Source organism: Nannospalax galili, unplaced genomic scaffold (assembly GCF_000622305.1).
Source record: "Nannospalax galili isolate Female #2095 unplaced genomic scaffold, S.galili_v1.0 scaffold1359, whole genome shotgun sequence".
Classification (NCBI taxonomy): Eukaryota; Metazoa; Chordata; class Mammalia; order Rodentia; family Spalacidae; genus Nannospalax; species Nannospalax galili.
The window spans coordinates 282,193-298,761 of record NW_008342089.1 but is presented as its reverse complement, the minus strand read 5'-3'; the positions used below and the strand labels follow the sequence as shown (position 1 = coordinate 298,761).

The 16,569-nt window shown below is 49.0% G+C and overlaps 1 protein-coding gene across 2 annotated transcripts; it reads right to left on the bottom strand.

Annotated features, from left to right (window-relative positions):
- Positions 1-5,826: 5,826 nt before the first annotated feature.
- On the bottom strand, positions 5,827-15,541 carry Lrrc75b (leucine rich repeat containing 75B). Of its 2 annotated transcripts, none has more exons than XM_008837880.2 (4): positions 15,311-15,541; positions 12,347-12,475; positions 10,970-11,070; positions 5,827-9,050 (listed from the first exon to the last, which is right to left on the bottom strand). In XM_008837880.2, the coding sequence occupies exons 1-4, from the start codon at positions 15,485-15,487 to the stop codon at positions 8,528-8,530; spliced, it is 930 nt and encodes a 309-aa protein (XP_008836102.1). In that variant the 5' UTR covers positions 15,488-15,541; the 3' UTR covers positions 5,827-8,527. The 2 variants fall into 2 exon arrangements, with proteins under 2 accessions (XP_008836102.1, XP_029421675.1); XM_029565815.1 differs by lacking the exon at positions 15,311-15,541 and adding an exon at positions 15,164-15,294.
- Positions 15,542-16,569: the final 1,028 nt, after the last annotated feature.

Below are 16,569 nucleotides of genomic sequence, written 5' to 3'. Positions count from 1 at the left end.
AACAATGCCAGATAGGAGATACCTTCTTTTGAGTTGTTGGCCAGGGTGGCCCAAGGGATTCCCAGATAGTAACCCAGCATAGAACTGGGAAAATGAACAGCAGACCTCAATCTTATCTAAAGGAATATTGACAACTGATTGCTGCTAGATGAGGAACAGCTGACCCTCCTAAAACAAAGACCTCTAGATAGGCTGACTAGAGTCACCAGAAGAGCAAGTAGTGGGGAATGGCTGGGGTGCCAACAACACAGCAGACAGAGTATAAGGGCTCTAGTCGGGGGAGGGAAGCTATAGGAGGGTGCCATCTGGGAAGTGGATGTATAGTTGAATAAGTTGGTTTGGGATGTTCTATGTGACATACACACACAAATACACATACACACAAAATCAACAAAATTTTTAAAATGTATTATATTTGAGAAGAAATCATGGAAATTTACATCATGTTAACTAGTAGAGGTGGTAAACATTACCACTGAAATCTACCCAATGACTTTACAGACATACACCAGTGCCAAGGATCCAAGTGCAACTGATTATGACTAGTAATAATCAGATACATACAGATTAGAGATGTATGCACCAACATCTCAGTAGCAAAAACAATGAGTCTTTCTGCAAGGAACATTATTTTCTAAAATGAAATGGAGATCTTTTTAAAGGTTAAAAATTCATTCAATTTTATGCAATCTCCCTTTTTTAACCTCCTAAGTGATGTGATTACCAGCTTGTGCCCCTATGTCCAGCAGGTATGTGGATTTTATGATGAGAAAAGCTGGAACATGTGAAAATGAAAGACTCAAATAAAACATTTCTTCCTCCAAGAACCTCTCTCTTTCTGGTCCACTTGGAGGAACACACCCTTCCTTGGTACCTGTCAGTGCCTGACCACTGCAGGTATCAGGCCCTGTTGTTATGATTAAGTGGATGTCTATCTCCATTTCCTCTTTTTGAGCTCCTTAGGGGAGCAACTGCATTTTTCCTCTTGTGAGTAGTAAGACTTATCATAAAAGCAGTGCTTCACGAATATTTAAATGAACCATCTGGAGGGGTAACTAATAATTCAACTGTAAACCTAAAAATTTACATCCAATTTTGAAAGATATCCATCTTAGCTCTGGAAATTGTTATTGAATATTCCAATCCTGTACTAATGAAATGCTTCTTCTAAGTATGTGGTTATTAAACAATGTAAAAAATTATTCTTTTTATGTGTATGAGTATATTCCCTGCATGTATCTAAGTGCACCCATGTTGTGCAATGCCTGCAGAGATCAGAAAAGGGCATCAGGTCCCCTGGAACTAGAGTTAGGGATGGTTGTTAGCCACCATGTACATGCTGGGAATCAGTCCCAGGTCCTCTGCAAGAGTAGCCAGTGCTCTTAACTGCTGAGCCACCTCTCCAGCCCCAACATGATGTGACTTCTAAGTGTCACTGTTAGGGTTCAGTCTTTTCAAATGTTTTTTTATTCTTTGAAAAACAACAAAACTTTCAGAAAACAAAGCACTTTTTCAGAAAGCCCATCAGAGCTGGGATAATTGCTCTGTGGGTAAAAACACTTGCTGTGCAAGCATGAAGACCTGAGTGCAAATCCCTACCACCCAAGTAAAAAGTTGGATGTGGCCATGCAAGCCTCCAACAGGAGTGCTGGATTCAGGGGTACACAGGATGCTGGCGTTTGCTGGCTGCCAGCCTAGCACCAGGTTCAGTGAAAGACCCTGTCTAAGGAAATAAGAGAGTAAGTGATGAGTAGGGCACAACACACGCACACACAAACGCAAGCATCGCGCACGCACACCCCACAGATTATCGGTGTTATGGACAACATGTAAGTGAATTAATGTTTCATTATTTATTTTTCAAGTAAAATTGCATGCTGTTACATGTGGTTATATGTATAAGTAATACTTTGGCACTAAATTATTATTTGACTGATTTAATAACTGAAAAATAAAGACGGTGTTACATTTGAAAAACAAAAATAATTAATGACAACTACTCAAGAAGATCTTGTCTCATAAAGAGGAGCAATTAGCCCTAGACTAGCACTGCTGTGGACCTGCCTAACAAGCCGTAAAAACAAGACTTGAAAGGATCAAATTGTTGTTCTAGTTCAAGTAAATGTATCCCAGAATAAGCTGGGTGTGGTGGCTCATGCCTGTAGGATCCAGGTGTGTTCTAGGCCAGCCTGAGATGCAGGATAATGACCAGGTCAGCCTGGGCTAGAGGGAAGGTCTGCCTCAAAAAAAAAAAAAAAATAGCGATATCAAAATATCCAGCATCTAGGTAAATAATGTCTGAGCCAGGAGTACTGTGCACATCATTAAACCTGGTACTTGGGAGACAGAAGCAGGTGGATCTCTGTGAATTCAAAGCCAAGGCCAGCCTGGTCTACATAGTGAGCTCCAGGCCAGCCAGGGCTACATAGTGACAGAGGTCCCATCTCAAAAAAAAAAAAAAAAAAAAAAAAAAAAAGTCTGGCATCCAAACAAAAATTACTAGGCATAAAAAAATTACTAAGGCCAGGTATGGTGGCGCATACCTTTAATAAAACAAAACACATTTTGGCTGGGCATGGTGGCGCATGCATTTAATCCCAGCACTCGGGAGGCAGAGGCAGGCGGATCTCTGTGAGTTCAAGGCCAGCCTGGTCTACATAGTGAGTTCCAGGACAGCTGGGGCTACAGGGAGACCCTGTCTCAAAAAAAAGACCAAAAAAAAAAAAAATTACTAGGTATGCAGAGAAGCAGGAAACCATAACCAACAATGAGGAGAGTAAGCAAAGAAATTCAAAGCTGATACAGCATCCATTAGCAGAGAATGGCATTAAAAGGACTGTTACCTACATTCCATGTATTCAAACAGTTAGGTAGAGAGTTTTGAAAGGAAGGGGATTGGAAGGAAGAGAGAAGAGAAACTCAAGTAGAATTTCTGGGTGAGCTTAAAAACAAGCAGATTAATCATTTCATAAGAAAAGTTTAATGGGCTGGAGAGATGGCTCAGGAGTTAGGAGCACTAGCTGCTCTTGCAGAAGACCCAGATTCAATTCCCAGCACCCACATGGTGGCTAACAACCATCCAAAACTTCAGTTCCAGGGAATCCAACACCCTCTTCTGACCTCTATGGGCACTGTATGACATGGGTACACTTACACACATTCAGGCAATACACTCATACACATAAAATAAAAATAGTAAAATATTTTTAAAAGAAAAGTTTAAAAGCTGGGCCTGGTAGCTCAAGCTTGTGATCTTTACTCAGGAGGCTGAAGCAGGAAGATCACAAGTTCAAAGACCGCCTAGGTAATATAATGACACCCTGTCTCAAAAGGTAAAAATGAAGTCAGGTATGGTATGGTGGCACATGCCTGTAATCCCAGTACTCAAGAGATGGAGGTAGGAGAGTTGGGAGTTCAAAGTCATCCTCCAATACATAGTAAGTTCAAGGCCAGCCTGGGCTACATAGAGTGTGTTAATAATAAGGCTGGAGATGTACCTCAGCAGTAGAGTGCTTGCCTATAATACAGGAAGCCCTAAATTCAATCCCCAGGAAAGCTAAAAAAACAAACAAACAAACAAAAAAACCTAAAGTAATGAATTTGAGAGCATAACTAAAAGAAACAAAGAAACTACCCAAAATTTAAACATAAAGAAAGAAAAGTTGGAAGAAGAGTAAGCTGTGGGGTAACTTCAAGCGGCCCCACATATGGACACTGGAGTGTCCAAGGGAAAGATAAAAAATTTATTTGAATAAATAATATCCAAAATCTTTCCAAATTTGATAAAATCTAAGCCCATAGATCCAAGAAGCTAAATGAGCTCCAAGCAAACGAAACATGAGGAACATGCATATCATAACTCAAAACAAGTGGTAAGGAGAAAAATCTCAAAAGGCCTGAGTTTGATCCCTGGAACCCATGTAAAGGTGGAAAGAAAGAACTCCACAAAGTTGTCCCCTGACCTCCACACATGTGCCATGGCATGGGTACCCATATATACACTAATAATAAATAATTTTTAAATTAGAAACCATAAATAGGAGGAGTTATACATTGTTTGTAGGGATGTGAACTTTAATAAATACATTGAAAGTCAATTTGATAGTTTCTTAAAATAATTTTATTATTTTTATTTTATGAGTATATTGCCTGCATGTTTGTAAGTGCACCCATGTCATGGAAAGCCCACGGAAGCCAGAGAAGGTGTCGGATTCCCTGGAACTGGAGTTACAGACGGTTGTTATCCACCATGTGGGTGCTGGAAACTGAACCCAAGTCCTCTGCAAGAGCAGTCAGTGCTCTTAACTGCTGAACCATCTCTCCAGCCCTTTGATAATTTCTTTAAATCTAGCCATTCTATTCTATTATGGTTTGAATATGAGCTGTATTTCCCAAATGTGGTGATGCAGCTGATGGAGTGAAGGCTTGGTTGGAAGCTGGGGACTATACAGAGGTGACTGGATCATCAATAGGTTAATCCACTGGTGACCCTATAACTGGATGGGCAATGTTGGTCATAGCTGAAGAAAGTATGTCACTGAAGTTGTATCCTGCCCCTCCCCTGCCTTCCCAGCAACCAGGAATGAATGGCTTTGCTCCACCACACACTCTGCCATGTTGAGCCTTCTCTCAGATCCAGGGCTATAGGGCCAAGTGGCTACGGAGCAACACCTTTGAAATCATGAACCAAAACAACTTCTTCTCTCTTGTTTTTCTTAGATGTTTACTCACAGCAATGAAAGACGACTGATACACATTTCTAGGTATTTACTCAAGAGAAAAGGAAGTGTTCACGCCAAAACCAGTGAATGAATTTTCATAGCAGCTTTATCTATGACAGCCAGAGCCTGGAAACAACCAAATGTCCATCAACAGGTGCATGGATAAGCTGTGGCACATCCACCTGATGAAAGATGATTCAAAAAGCAAACATTGATGTGTACAATGATGTATTACATAGATGAATTTCAAAATAATTATGCTGCTTTGAGAAATATGTAAGAGAGCGCACGTAGGATTCCATAAATTATTCCAAATCTAGAAAATGTAAACAAATCTATAGGGGCAGAGAGGGGTGGAAGGGAAGGAAACTTGGGGGTGACAAATACATTCACTACCATGATTTTCATGGATGTATTAATATGGCAAAACATATTGCACACCTTAAACTTCTAACAGTATGTTTATTATATTTATATCACAATGAAGATTTTTGTTGTTGTTTGAGGCATGATTTCATGCAACTCCAGCTAGCCTTGTACTTACTATATAGCCAAACCTGGCCTTGAACTCCTGATCTTCCTGCCTCCGTCTCTTAAGCACTGGGATCACAGGCATGTGCCACTATACCTAGCTTCTCAAAGCTTACTTTTAAAATAAATCACTGTTTTCAAAAAACAAAAATAAAGTTTGCAGTTGGGAAGAAAATATTGGCTGTTTTTGGTGGTGGTGATCGGCAACAATCTCTGAGGAACAGTGTGCTTTCTTCACCCTCCCCACCCAGGTCCCCGAGAAAACCTCGGTGCTGGGTTGATGATAACAGCAACAGAGCTCAGTTGGCTGTGACTCTGGATTCTCAAAAAATTGTGCCAGGCACAAGGCTACATACGTATGATTCCAGCACTCAGGAGGTGGATTCAGGATGACTAGTGGAGTTCAGGGCTAGCCTAGACCACATAGCAGGACCCTGGCTAAAGAGATAATAAGGAAGTAAATAAGAAGAGGGCTGGAGATAGAGCTCAGTGGTAGAGCACTTGCCTATATGCTTGAGGCCCAGGCTTTAATTCCCAACACCTAAATAAATAAATAAATAAATAAATAATAAACAAATAATAAACAAATACTTTCATACTGCCTAGCTCCTTCCAAACATTACTACACAGAGAGCCTGGGTGATGGCCCCAAATGATATTGTAGTGTGCCTGCCTGTGTACCTCATATGGTAGGCCCTTTCCAAACCTTATCTCATCCTCACTTCAGCAGGATAAGGACAGTTTTTGTACCTAGTTCCCAGAAGGAGGGAGAAGACCAGGATGGGTTTGTCTGCCTCCAAGACTGGCCTGGGTAAGGCCCACATGCCTCCTCCTCCTCGGTCTGCAGCTCTGGTGGGCACACTCCTGACCAGAACTTTCCTGGCCAGTGTCCTCTGCCCCACCAGGCTGTATGAGGCATAATATGCTTCAAATTCATCCTTCAAAGTGCATGTGTTGAAACCCACAGGCTTGAGATATGCTTTAGGAGACGATTTGGTCAGGACTCTGTGCTCATGAACAGAAGTGCTTATTGCCACAGTGGGCCCCCTCATGTGCTCTCTGGCCATGTGATGCTTCTGTCATACAATGACACAGCAAGAAAGCCCTCACCAGATGTAGTCCTTCCATCTGACTTCCCAGACTTCTGAACCATGCGTCAAATAAACTTCTGTTGTTTATAAATTGCCCAGGCTATGGTATTCTGTTATAGAAGTACAAAACAGATTAAGACAAAGCACATCCCTCACTTCTGGTGCTCTCTGTCCCTGCCCACAGAGTCTCCTTGCTGGTGGTCATGATAGCTTCGTGAAGGGCCAGGGACACTTGGACAGCAGCAAGGCCACATCTCCTCAGCTGCCTCAGACTGTGGCTCAGCTGCTGCGTCACATGCCACCTGGATTCTTCAGGAACCCGCCAGGGACACTTGGCTCTGGTCCTCGGTCATTATCCTAGCAGCATCTCTGCACAGTGACATCCAAAGGTTTGTGGGCTGGCTTGAGGCCAAATGTGGGCAGGGAGCGAGGAGGGCAGGAGAGACGCAGAGCTTGGATTTTGTCCAATGAGGAATTACAGGGAGAACTCAGCTGCTTGCGCGTGTAAAGGGTTTATCAGGTTGCTAGGCCAAGGCTGGTCCTCCCTTCCTTCTCTCTGCTGGCCCATATTCCACCCTACTTTATGGGGCTCCAGGAAGCACAAACCCCTGTACTAGATGGGGCACAGGAAAGCTTTCATGGCTCCAGGCCATGTCTTTAAACAGAGGAGGCAGATGTGGTTAGAGCTTCAGGATGAAGCGCTGAGAGCAGAAGGGTTAGAGACAGTATGTTCTGTTTAGCAGTGAGGAGAAAGCTGAGGTCCAAGGCTAAGAAACAGACCGGCCTGGCCAGGTCCCCCAGCCAGTGGTGAGTACAGCCAGCTGGACCTGTGCTCTTTCACTGCCTCCTGACAAGCAGTGGAGCTTGAGGGAAGATCCCTTTCCTCATCACTGCTTTCCATTCCTAAGACATGACAGTGACCCTGTCTTTTCCCTTCTTGGTCACCCTAGTATCCTGGGAGGCTCTTATGCATCCTGCTTGTCTGGGGATGTGCTGGAATCTATGTTTCATGGAGGCTGGATGTACTGCTCATAGTCTACTTGGAGACAGAGGTGGGGCATGGGGAGAAGTCAGAACTTGGGGGCCAGGGGTAAAAGGATCCAAAGTCACCTCAGCTTTCTTCTTGACCATGGGGCTGCCCTCTTACTAGATCTCACCACAGCCACCAGGCCCATTTGTCCTGGCTCTGCACAGGGGCCTTAGACCACTGGCTTTCCCACTCTGGGCTGCCTTCCTCACTTGCTGTGCCTGTCTGCTGATTGAGCTAACCTCTACTTCCATATGTGAGGCAATAAAGGTGACCAGACATAGGTTTCTACTTGGGAGCCCACCTTAAGGGATTTGGAGCAGAAGGAAGACAGTACCTTATGTAGAGGTATCCTTAGGACTGTTCTGCCCTGAGGACTCCTGCTGCTGGCTGGGCCTACCTCCACTCCTTGCATGTTGTGTGTGACTCCAGGACTGGAGGAAACACACAGCCAAATGCATCTCCTCACCCTGCTGAGTCGCATACCCCCCAATACAAGAGGCCTAGGGGATGGGCCTGGGGATACTTAGGAGACAAGTATCCATTCAACCCACTCAGGTCTACTGTGGCCTTGGCTCTGGTCAGTGAAGCCTTGTGCCCAGCTCAAAGCACACTGAAGGGCCCTGATTGTACTTGCTGTGGGGCTCCATGCAGAGCTCTGCCTGTCTCCAGCTCCCTACCTGCTCCCCTGCAGCTCCCACATGTACAGAGCCTAAATCCTGCCCAGACATCAGGCCTCTTCCAACTCCCCAGTCCACACAGTTGAACCCATGACTCCCTACATCTCAGTCTCCATTGGAGCCTTGCCAGGGAATACTAGGGGAAAGTCAGCATGACTGTGGTCCACCCCTCTTGGGCAGATGGGGCTTCTCTATCTCAGCAGTAGGGCTGAGAGTCTGAGGTCTACAATGCAGAAAGGCTGAGGTGAGGGGTACTACCCTTTACTGGAAGGTCTGGGCTGTGGAAGCTGGGGCCCCTCCTGCTGGGCAAGGTGGAGCCTCTAGCCTGGACTGTCTGTCTTGTCTCCTATGAAACCCTTCTCCTTCCACCCCCTTCATTCCCAATTGAGCATTTTCACTGGCTTTCCATGGGACCTCCTGGACCTGGTTCTTAAGAGCATCCTCAGTCAGTAGCAATGAGCCAGGCCAGTAACTAAGTCACCTGGCACAGCAAGCCTGGGCATCAGGCCCTGGGTCAGCAGCTGCAGAGCCCCAGGTTGAAGCAGCAGTGTGCCCAGCCAGGCTACCTGCAGGCTCGAGGTCCAGGCCCTCATAGATGGTGGGGAGTGAGGTATGCTGGCTCAGTCGCCGACGCAAACCAACCAGCAGGGGCTGGGGAAGTGAGGCCACATCGACATTATTGCCCAGATCCACCCAGGCCAGCACAGGGAATTTGGTGGTGTCTTTGATGGCCTCAGTGAGCTCACGGGCAGCAGCTTGTGTCAGTCGGTTGCCATTGAGCAGTAGTTGGGTGAGGCGGGGCAGTGCCCACAGGCTGGGTAGCAGCAGGTGCAACAGCTCATCGCTCAGATCTGTGAAGCTCAGGTCTAAGACTGCCAGCTCAGCTCCATGACTGACCAGGTAGCGTGTTATGTGTTGCACATCTTGGGCTGACAGTGGGATGCCAGAAAGGTCCACAGTCTCCCCCGCCAGCAGAGTCTTCTGAAGGCTGCTCTTGAGGCTATGGAGGGATACAGGTGGGTGGACTGAACAAGGGCCCAGAGCCAGACAGCACCCCAGCCACCACAGTGACTCATTCAGGGCAGTCTTGGCCCACCAGTCTGGCAAAGCCTGGTTTGAACTGCTACTTTCTAAGTTGGTAGCGATAGGCAATGCTGGGGACCTCTCTGAACTCAGTTTCCCCTTTGATGAAAAGAAGACAGGGTTGCTGTGAGGACTGTGGCATTAAGGCTCTGTGCACAAACTATTATCATTGTAAAACCTTGCCGTGTGCCCAGGATCACCACAACAGTTACATTTGCTAATCTTATCTTATTTTTATGTGTATGAGTGTTTTGCATGAGTGTATGTAAGTGCATCCATGTCATGAAATGCTTTCAGAGGTCAGAAGAGGGCATTGGATTCCCTGGAACTGGAGTTACAGACAGTTGTTAGTTACCATGTGGGTGCTGGGAACTAAACCCCAGTCCTCTGCAAGAGTAGCCAGTGCTGTTAACCACTGAGCCATCTGTCAAACCCCAATCTTAACTTATTTTTATGACAGCCCAAGGAGGTAGAAGTGATTTCCCACTCTCAGAGAGCTAAGAGCAGGGGAAAAAAATTCTTTTTTTGGCTGCATATTACTACATGGGGACCAGAACTCTAAATCAAGATGCTCTGATTCCTGAGTGTATATTCTTTTCTCTGTACCCCTTTTGAAGCTGTGTACTAAAGCTAACGGATAAGGAAAAACTTTGCTATGAAGAAATGTGGGATCAGCCAGGTCCCCTCAGTGTTCAGGGGATTGAGAGGGGACAGACCCATGATAGTAAAAGGGGAATTGGGTAATGTGGGGTTAGGAATTTCTAGTGGGGAGGCCTCCCTATGTTAAGCTAGAAGGAGCATTTAGAGGCTGAGGAAGTGTCCCCCACTTCTCCCATGCCCTTTGTGCTCTCTCTCCTGTCCTTTATGCAGCCCTCTAGGCAGAAAGGCCTGATTTGGGTAGTAGGGTACCGAGAGCAGTGAGCACATTGTCAGGGTCCCACCTGCCATGGCAGGGAACAATCTCATGGGCTCTGGATTCACCTTGGACCACCAGACCCGAGATGGGACCAGGCGGGCTGGCGGGGGCGGTGGTGGTTAAATAGGGAACATGTGCTAGAGTCAGCTCCAAGCTGTGGTTCTAGACCTCTAAGTTTAGTTACCTGTATCCAGTTACAGGCTGAGACTGTATCATGAAACTATGATGCTATGACCAAATAGGGAACCCCACAGCATAGTGTGCTATCAGGAAGCTATGGAGGTCTCTGAATCAGGTAGCCTGGTGTTGATGGATTCTAAAAGGGTTGCAGGATAATCAGGGAAGGTATGGTCTTAGGCAGGCCACTTTGCTCCTCCTGACACCATTTTCTTCCCTGTAAAATGGGATTCCCAGAATCTGTGTCCATAAGAAGATTTTACCTGATGTAACTGGAACCCAAGGAAGTCTAGGGCCCTAAGAAAGGGCCATGGATTGAGGGATCAGTGAATGGTAGGCGGTGTCACTGTCCTACAGGAAATGGGAAGTAACTTAGATGGAGCATGCTGCTTGGCTTAGGGGCATCTGTTACTGTGAGCCAGGCTGGTTGCCAGGGCTGGAGTCATAAAACAGATGAAAGGTAATCAGGCATGGTGGCACATGCCTTTAATCCCAGTGCTCGGGAGGCAGAGGCACATGGATCTCTGTGAGTTCAAGGTCAGCCTGGTCTACATAGTGAATTCCAGGCCAACTGGGATTACAGAGAGGCCTTGTCTCAAAAAGACAAAGAAAACAAAACAAAAACAGATGAAAGGTGAGATTTTACATACCCACCCACTCAGAGAAGTTCAGGTACTGGCCTGAGAAGGGACCTGAAGGACAGTGTTGACAGTGGAGAGGAGCTGTGGCTGGAGTCTCCTTACCTGCTCTGGGTTTTCCTGCGGGGCTGCCGTTTGGAGTGAGGGGTGAGGTGGTAGATGAGCTGTCGACAGATTTTATCTGAGGATTTCCAGGGCTCATGGTCCTATGGGGGGGAACATCATGGTCAGGATGAGCCTCAGCCCCTGCCATTCCATCGTGGCTGTAGTCTGGCACAATGCCAGGAAAGGCTGCCTGCTGGGAGCTGGATAGGCTAGTCTGAGGCTCGCAGTGCCCGGTGGGAGGAAGCCCAGACAATGGGCCCTTGTTCCCTGTCCTCAGGCCCAAGGCCAGCAGCTTGGGCTATCAGCCTCTGCCGCCCTCAGCACCCCCAGGGGACTTGCCACAAGGAGGAGGGCAGACCAGGCCCCTCGAGGGAGCCCTGCTCCACAGACGCCAGTCCCAAGGAATAGGAACAAGCCAGGTCAGCATGTTCTTCCTCTCGTTCTTCAAGCTACACTGCACCTGTGGGGCCTGGGTCTGGGCTGACAGGGCTGGGACTTTATGTTTTACTGTATACCACATGGTTCTCTGTTGGTCCTAATTGCGTCCCCAAAGAGGCCCAACTTGGGGCAGAATACAAAATGTGCTTTCCACACAGCTGGCACTGAGCATGTTCCATTACCCAGAACATTCTTTCATACTGTCCCTGCTAGCAGCCCCCAGAGCATGAGATACACACAGTGACAGCAGAGCTGGTGGTTACTGGGATGGCTGTGGATTAGCCAGCTGAGTACAGATGTGGGGTTCAGAGCTGAAAGAGCCTATAGTAGACACCATTATTTTATGTGGGGGGATTCATTATGTTCAGGGCTTAGGGGCTGGTGGCTGACCACAGATACTCAGGCCAGTACAATATCCTCATTCACAATGGCACATCTGCAGGTACTGCTGGAACAGGGCCCAGGGCAGTGGAAGCTGCTGGCAGTAGACTTCAACTTAGCATGAGGTGGAAGTTGTTGGCCCAAGTAGCTATAGAAGGGACACAGTGAACCCCCAGCCCCACGGGTGTCTAAGCAGGATAGAGACTCATGGAGAGGGACCCAGCCCCAGTCTAGGGTGACTCTCCTTTGACCTAGGAACAAGAGTCCAGTTCTGATAGTGTATTTGTTAGAACAGTCTCTATCCCATGTCCCTCTATGTCTTCTGCTCAGATAGAGTCAATGGGCCTGGTGCACAGCTCTACCATTTGGGAAACAGGTCTACTCAATAATGTGATTTTCAGGTTTGGCAAAGCACAGATCACACCTGCTCCTGAAGCTGGTCTCAAGGAGGAAAAAAATGACTTGCCTAAGACTGCACAGCAAGCTACATGAGAATTCAAGCTCCTAACCCATGTCAACCATACCACCCAACCTGGGGCCTATGCCTGCTGACCTCACCTTCTTAGGGCACTGCAGGTCCCGGGCCAGGTTCACCAGCAGGTCATGCGAGATGGGGTCCACCAGATTCAGGAAAGTCACGTTCCTGTAGAGGATGTCAGTGAGGAGGTTCCCCTCGAGGCCCAGGTCCTAGAGGTAGTGAAGTGTTAGTTGAATAAGCCAGGGGCCAGAGTTCCCCTTCTCCAGGCCAGACAGAAGACACCCCTCACTGGTTCCCATGTTTCCCACTCTGAGGCTTGCTGAAACCTCCCCACAGGTGGTGAGAGCCAAGTGTCTGGAGGGGGGCAGGTATAGCAAGAGTCTCAGGGGGGTAATGAGCAGATTACTCACACTAATTAGAAGTGAAGTTTCTTGCTGTGACATTTTGCTCCTCTGATAACCTTGCATGCTGGTGCCCCTAGCATCCCCTTCAAGTCCTTTGTCTCCATCCTATCCCTAAGGCTTCCTGAATTGTGCCACCATCTGCTTTCCTGTGGGAGTGAGGCTCTTTCCCAATTCATGTCCCCCAAAGGCAGTCCAGACTCAGCCTGCTCATTTCCTGGCCTTAGGTCTTATGGCCCATCTCAGTAGGGGGCCCACCAAGTCTACCACTTCACCTAGCCATCTTCCCTTCTTCTCTCTCCCCAGCTCATCAAGTAGGTCTTCTTCCTACTGCTACTGCCAAGGTTCAGGCCTCACACCTAGTTGCCTCTTCCTGGTCTCCATATCCATCTCTGGGTTATAAGAGCCACTCTGTGAAACATGTTTGAGCTTCACCTTTCACTCCACTGGTGGAGACCAAACAATAGAAGTCGTGTGCCATCAGAGACATACAGAGTTTACAGAGTCATAATTCCCTGGACTTGGCCATCATACCCTCCCCTGCCTACCAGCCTTCATCTGTCCTACCCTTGGATTGGGACCCAGGCTCTAGATCCTTAATTCCTTGGTCTTCTCCTGTTTCTCTCATAGGTGTGGTGAACATCTCACAGTGTCCTTTCAGAGGACATACTGACAGATTAGGATCATTCAGCCTTCACCCGTCCTCCCCAAGCCAGAGAATGGCATTCCCTGTGTAGTCCTGAGCACACAGGAAGTCAGGCCACACAGGAACACCTCGGGCTTCAGTTGCAGAGTCCCTGTAGGTTAAGGCACAGGATAGGCTCCTGGCTATGCCCCAAATCTCAACTTCTGGGACACAAAAAGGGGACCTAGCTAGTTTCTGAAGGCTATTCCCTCCCTGATGCTCCAGGGAAAAGACCAGTCAGTGCTTTGGGATCCAGACACCATCATAGATAGATCTGTGCCTCTGGACAGTCTGCTTGCCTTGGGTGCTGCTCAGTGGTCACTCAGCTATTTGTATTTCCAATATGATTCATGCCACAGATGCCAGCTAGGGAGGATCCAGCAGAAGGAAGGGGGCTGGTGAGTCTGGGCAGACCCAGACAGAGCTCCAGACTGCAGTCTACTTTCTCTGGTCTGGTCAACTCCTCTTGAAGTGACAGCTGTACCCTTCCAGACTGAGCCCACAGAGAGGCGACCCAGTGTGTGATGAGAAGGAGGAGAGGACTGGGAGGTTAGGCTTGGCCCTGGCTCATTCTCTGTGATCTTTCTTTTCTCTTTTTGTTGCTTCCTTCTTTTCTCCCCCTCCCACCTCCTGTCCTTTCTTTCTAATGGTTTTAAATAGTTTAGACTGGTCCTAAACTTGCTATGAAGCTAAGAATGACCCAATGACCTTGAACTCCTGATCCTCCCACCTCTTCCTCCCAAGTGTTAGTAATACAGGCATATACCACTTTGCCTTGCCTGGCTCATCCTCTTTTTTTGTTTTGTTTTGTTTTTTGAGACGAGGTCTCCCTGTAGCTACAGCTGGCCTGAAACTCGCCAAGTAGACCAGGCTAGTCTCAAACTCACAGAGATCCACCTGCCTCTGCCTCCCCTGGCTCATTCTGTTCCCTTTTCTTTTTCTTTTTTATAGTGCTAGGGATAGAACTCAGGCCTCCCAAATGCTAAGCAAATGCTCCAACACTGAGCTACATCCCTATTCCCCTCTCTCGGTTTTCTGTCCAGGTCCTGACTCCTCACTTCTCTCACTTTCCCATTCTCTAAACATCTACCTTCTGCAGGCCCAATACACGCAGCTACTGCAGAGGGTGATGATGCTGAGTGGGAAATGGTTTACTCAGAGGTGGTGCTGGGACAACTCAGAACTCAGGATCTATGGCTATAGTACCAGATGTGTCTTACAGGGACCAGATGTGTCTCTGTGATGTACTGATGTGGTTGCGTTCTCAGTGGACTCAGGCTGCCTGTTAGGATGTGTGGCACCCTGTGGCTTTGTCTGGGGTGTCATGGTGTCTGGCTTCTAGCGCACTCCCGATCAGCTGGGCTGTACTTCCCAGGGCCCTTTCTCCCTGGTACAGGGCTTCCTCCTCTTTCTGGAGAATGGGGAAACTGCTCTCTTCCCATTGTCCTTCAGTACAGATGTCCCATATCCACTCCTCTCCAGTCTTGGGAAGGCCCAAATGCAGGGTCTTAGCTCCAGGCCCTCTCAGCGCGTGCGTGCACACACATACCACACACACACACCCCACACACACACCACACCCCACACCACACACACACACACCCCACACACACACCACACCCCACACCACACACACACACACCCCACACACACACCACACCCCACACCACACACACACACACCCCACACACACACCACACCCCACACCACACACACACACACACACACACACACCCCACACACCCCAGACTTTAAATTCCAGAGCCCCAACATAGCAGCCCCCTCTTCTGCGCGCAGTCCGCCAGCCCTACCTGACCCTCAAACCGGTGTCCTCCCTCCAAGGCAAGAACCTCAGCGCCTGCGAAACTCATCCTCATCATGCGCTAGGAACCCATCCGTGCCCGCAGCCCCAGCTCCACCCTGGTCCCCACTCGGTGCTTGCCCGCTCCCTTTCTCGCCTGGCGCAGGAGGCGCAGCAGCTGCCGGGCGCGCTCGGGCCGCCGCTCGCGGAGCGTGGACTGGATCTCGCGCAGCCAGCGCACTCGGCGCTTGTAGGGCGCGGGCCCTCCGCCTGCCGCCGTAGGGGACTCTCCGCCCGCCTCCGGCTCTGCTCGCCGGCCCAGCCGCGCCCCCATGGCCGCTGCGGGCTAACGCCAGGCCGGAGGGCGGGCAGGAGACGAGCTGTCTGCTCTGCGCCCCGCCCTGGCCCTCCCGGACCCACCCGGGCCCAGCCCGGGATGCGCGGGGTGGGCAGCGCCAAGTCTACGGCTGCGCGCTCTGGCACTGGCCGCCAGCGTGGGGGCCAGGGCCACTCCTCTTTGGCAGAAGTCGCGCTGGGGAGGGCCCCGCCTGAATTGGACCTGGCGCTGGAGCTCTTCCAGAGGACGGTCAGGGGAGACGCTGAACCCATCCTAGACGAGGTAGCCTTTTGGCACCTCCCAAACATTTGACCCCAGTGCTGTCTCCAGGAACAGTCTCCCCGATTGTGCAAAGAGCGCTTCGGACCTGTGAAGGCGCTCCGGGCAATGCCAGCACCTGCTTTCAGGAATTGCCTCTGCAGTGCAGTTGTAGCTGCCCTGCTAGTGTGATGCTACTAGCTTCTGGCAAATCCTGAATGGCACTCCCAGTTTTAAGGGGAGGCAGGACAGACCTGGGCAGATTGAGTGTAGTATGCCTCCTCTGACTCCTGTCTGAGAGATAAGCAAGCTAAGCCCAGCTCTGGTCAGCCTGACTGACACCAGAGCTGCATATGTGTCTGGTTCTAATCTTCCTGCCTGACAAAGGGCAGTGGTGGATGGAGGGGTTCCTGGATGCTCTGAGGACCAGGTTTGAGCTCCTCTGGGTCATCTAGCTCTAGTGGGGTCCCTACGTCCCAGGGTTCCCTCAACAGTCCCTGTTCGGAGGCTTGCTGCTCCTGCAGCCCCACCTCACCCCAGTTCTAGGCTTCTCACATGACCTGGGAGTGGGCATTTGTGGCTCTGGGCTTCAGCCCACTCCTGTGGTCAAGGAGCATGTGTCCAGCTTGTGTCTGGTTAGGGAAGTGTGCAGCCTAGCTGTAGCATGTGAAGGGAGACCTGCCCCAGAGTGTTTAGTGAGGGATGCAGGCCAGGAGCCTTCCTTTGAGTCAAGTATGCTTGCCCAGAGTCTGGAGGTGGCCGTTGGAAGACAGCATACCAGGTTTTGTGATCTTCTGGGGTTGAGACCCTTAGACAAGGCC

Bases quoted from the DNA above. Each gene is read 5' to 3' on its own strand.
- Lrrc75b (XM_008837880.2), bottom strand. From the start codon at position 15,487: ATGGGGGCGCGGCTGGGCCGGCGAGCAGAGCCGGAGGCGGGCGGAGAG. The intron at 11,071-12,346 runs GTGAGGTCAGCA...TCCCCCCCATAG, and splicing joins ACCTGCAGTGCCCTAAGAAG to GACCATGAGCCCTGGAAATC. The intron at 9,051-10,969 runs GTAAGGAGACTC...ATCCCTCCATAG, and splicing joins CGCAGGAAAACCCAGAGCAG to CCTCAAGAGCAGCCTTCAGA.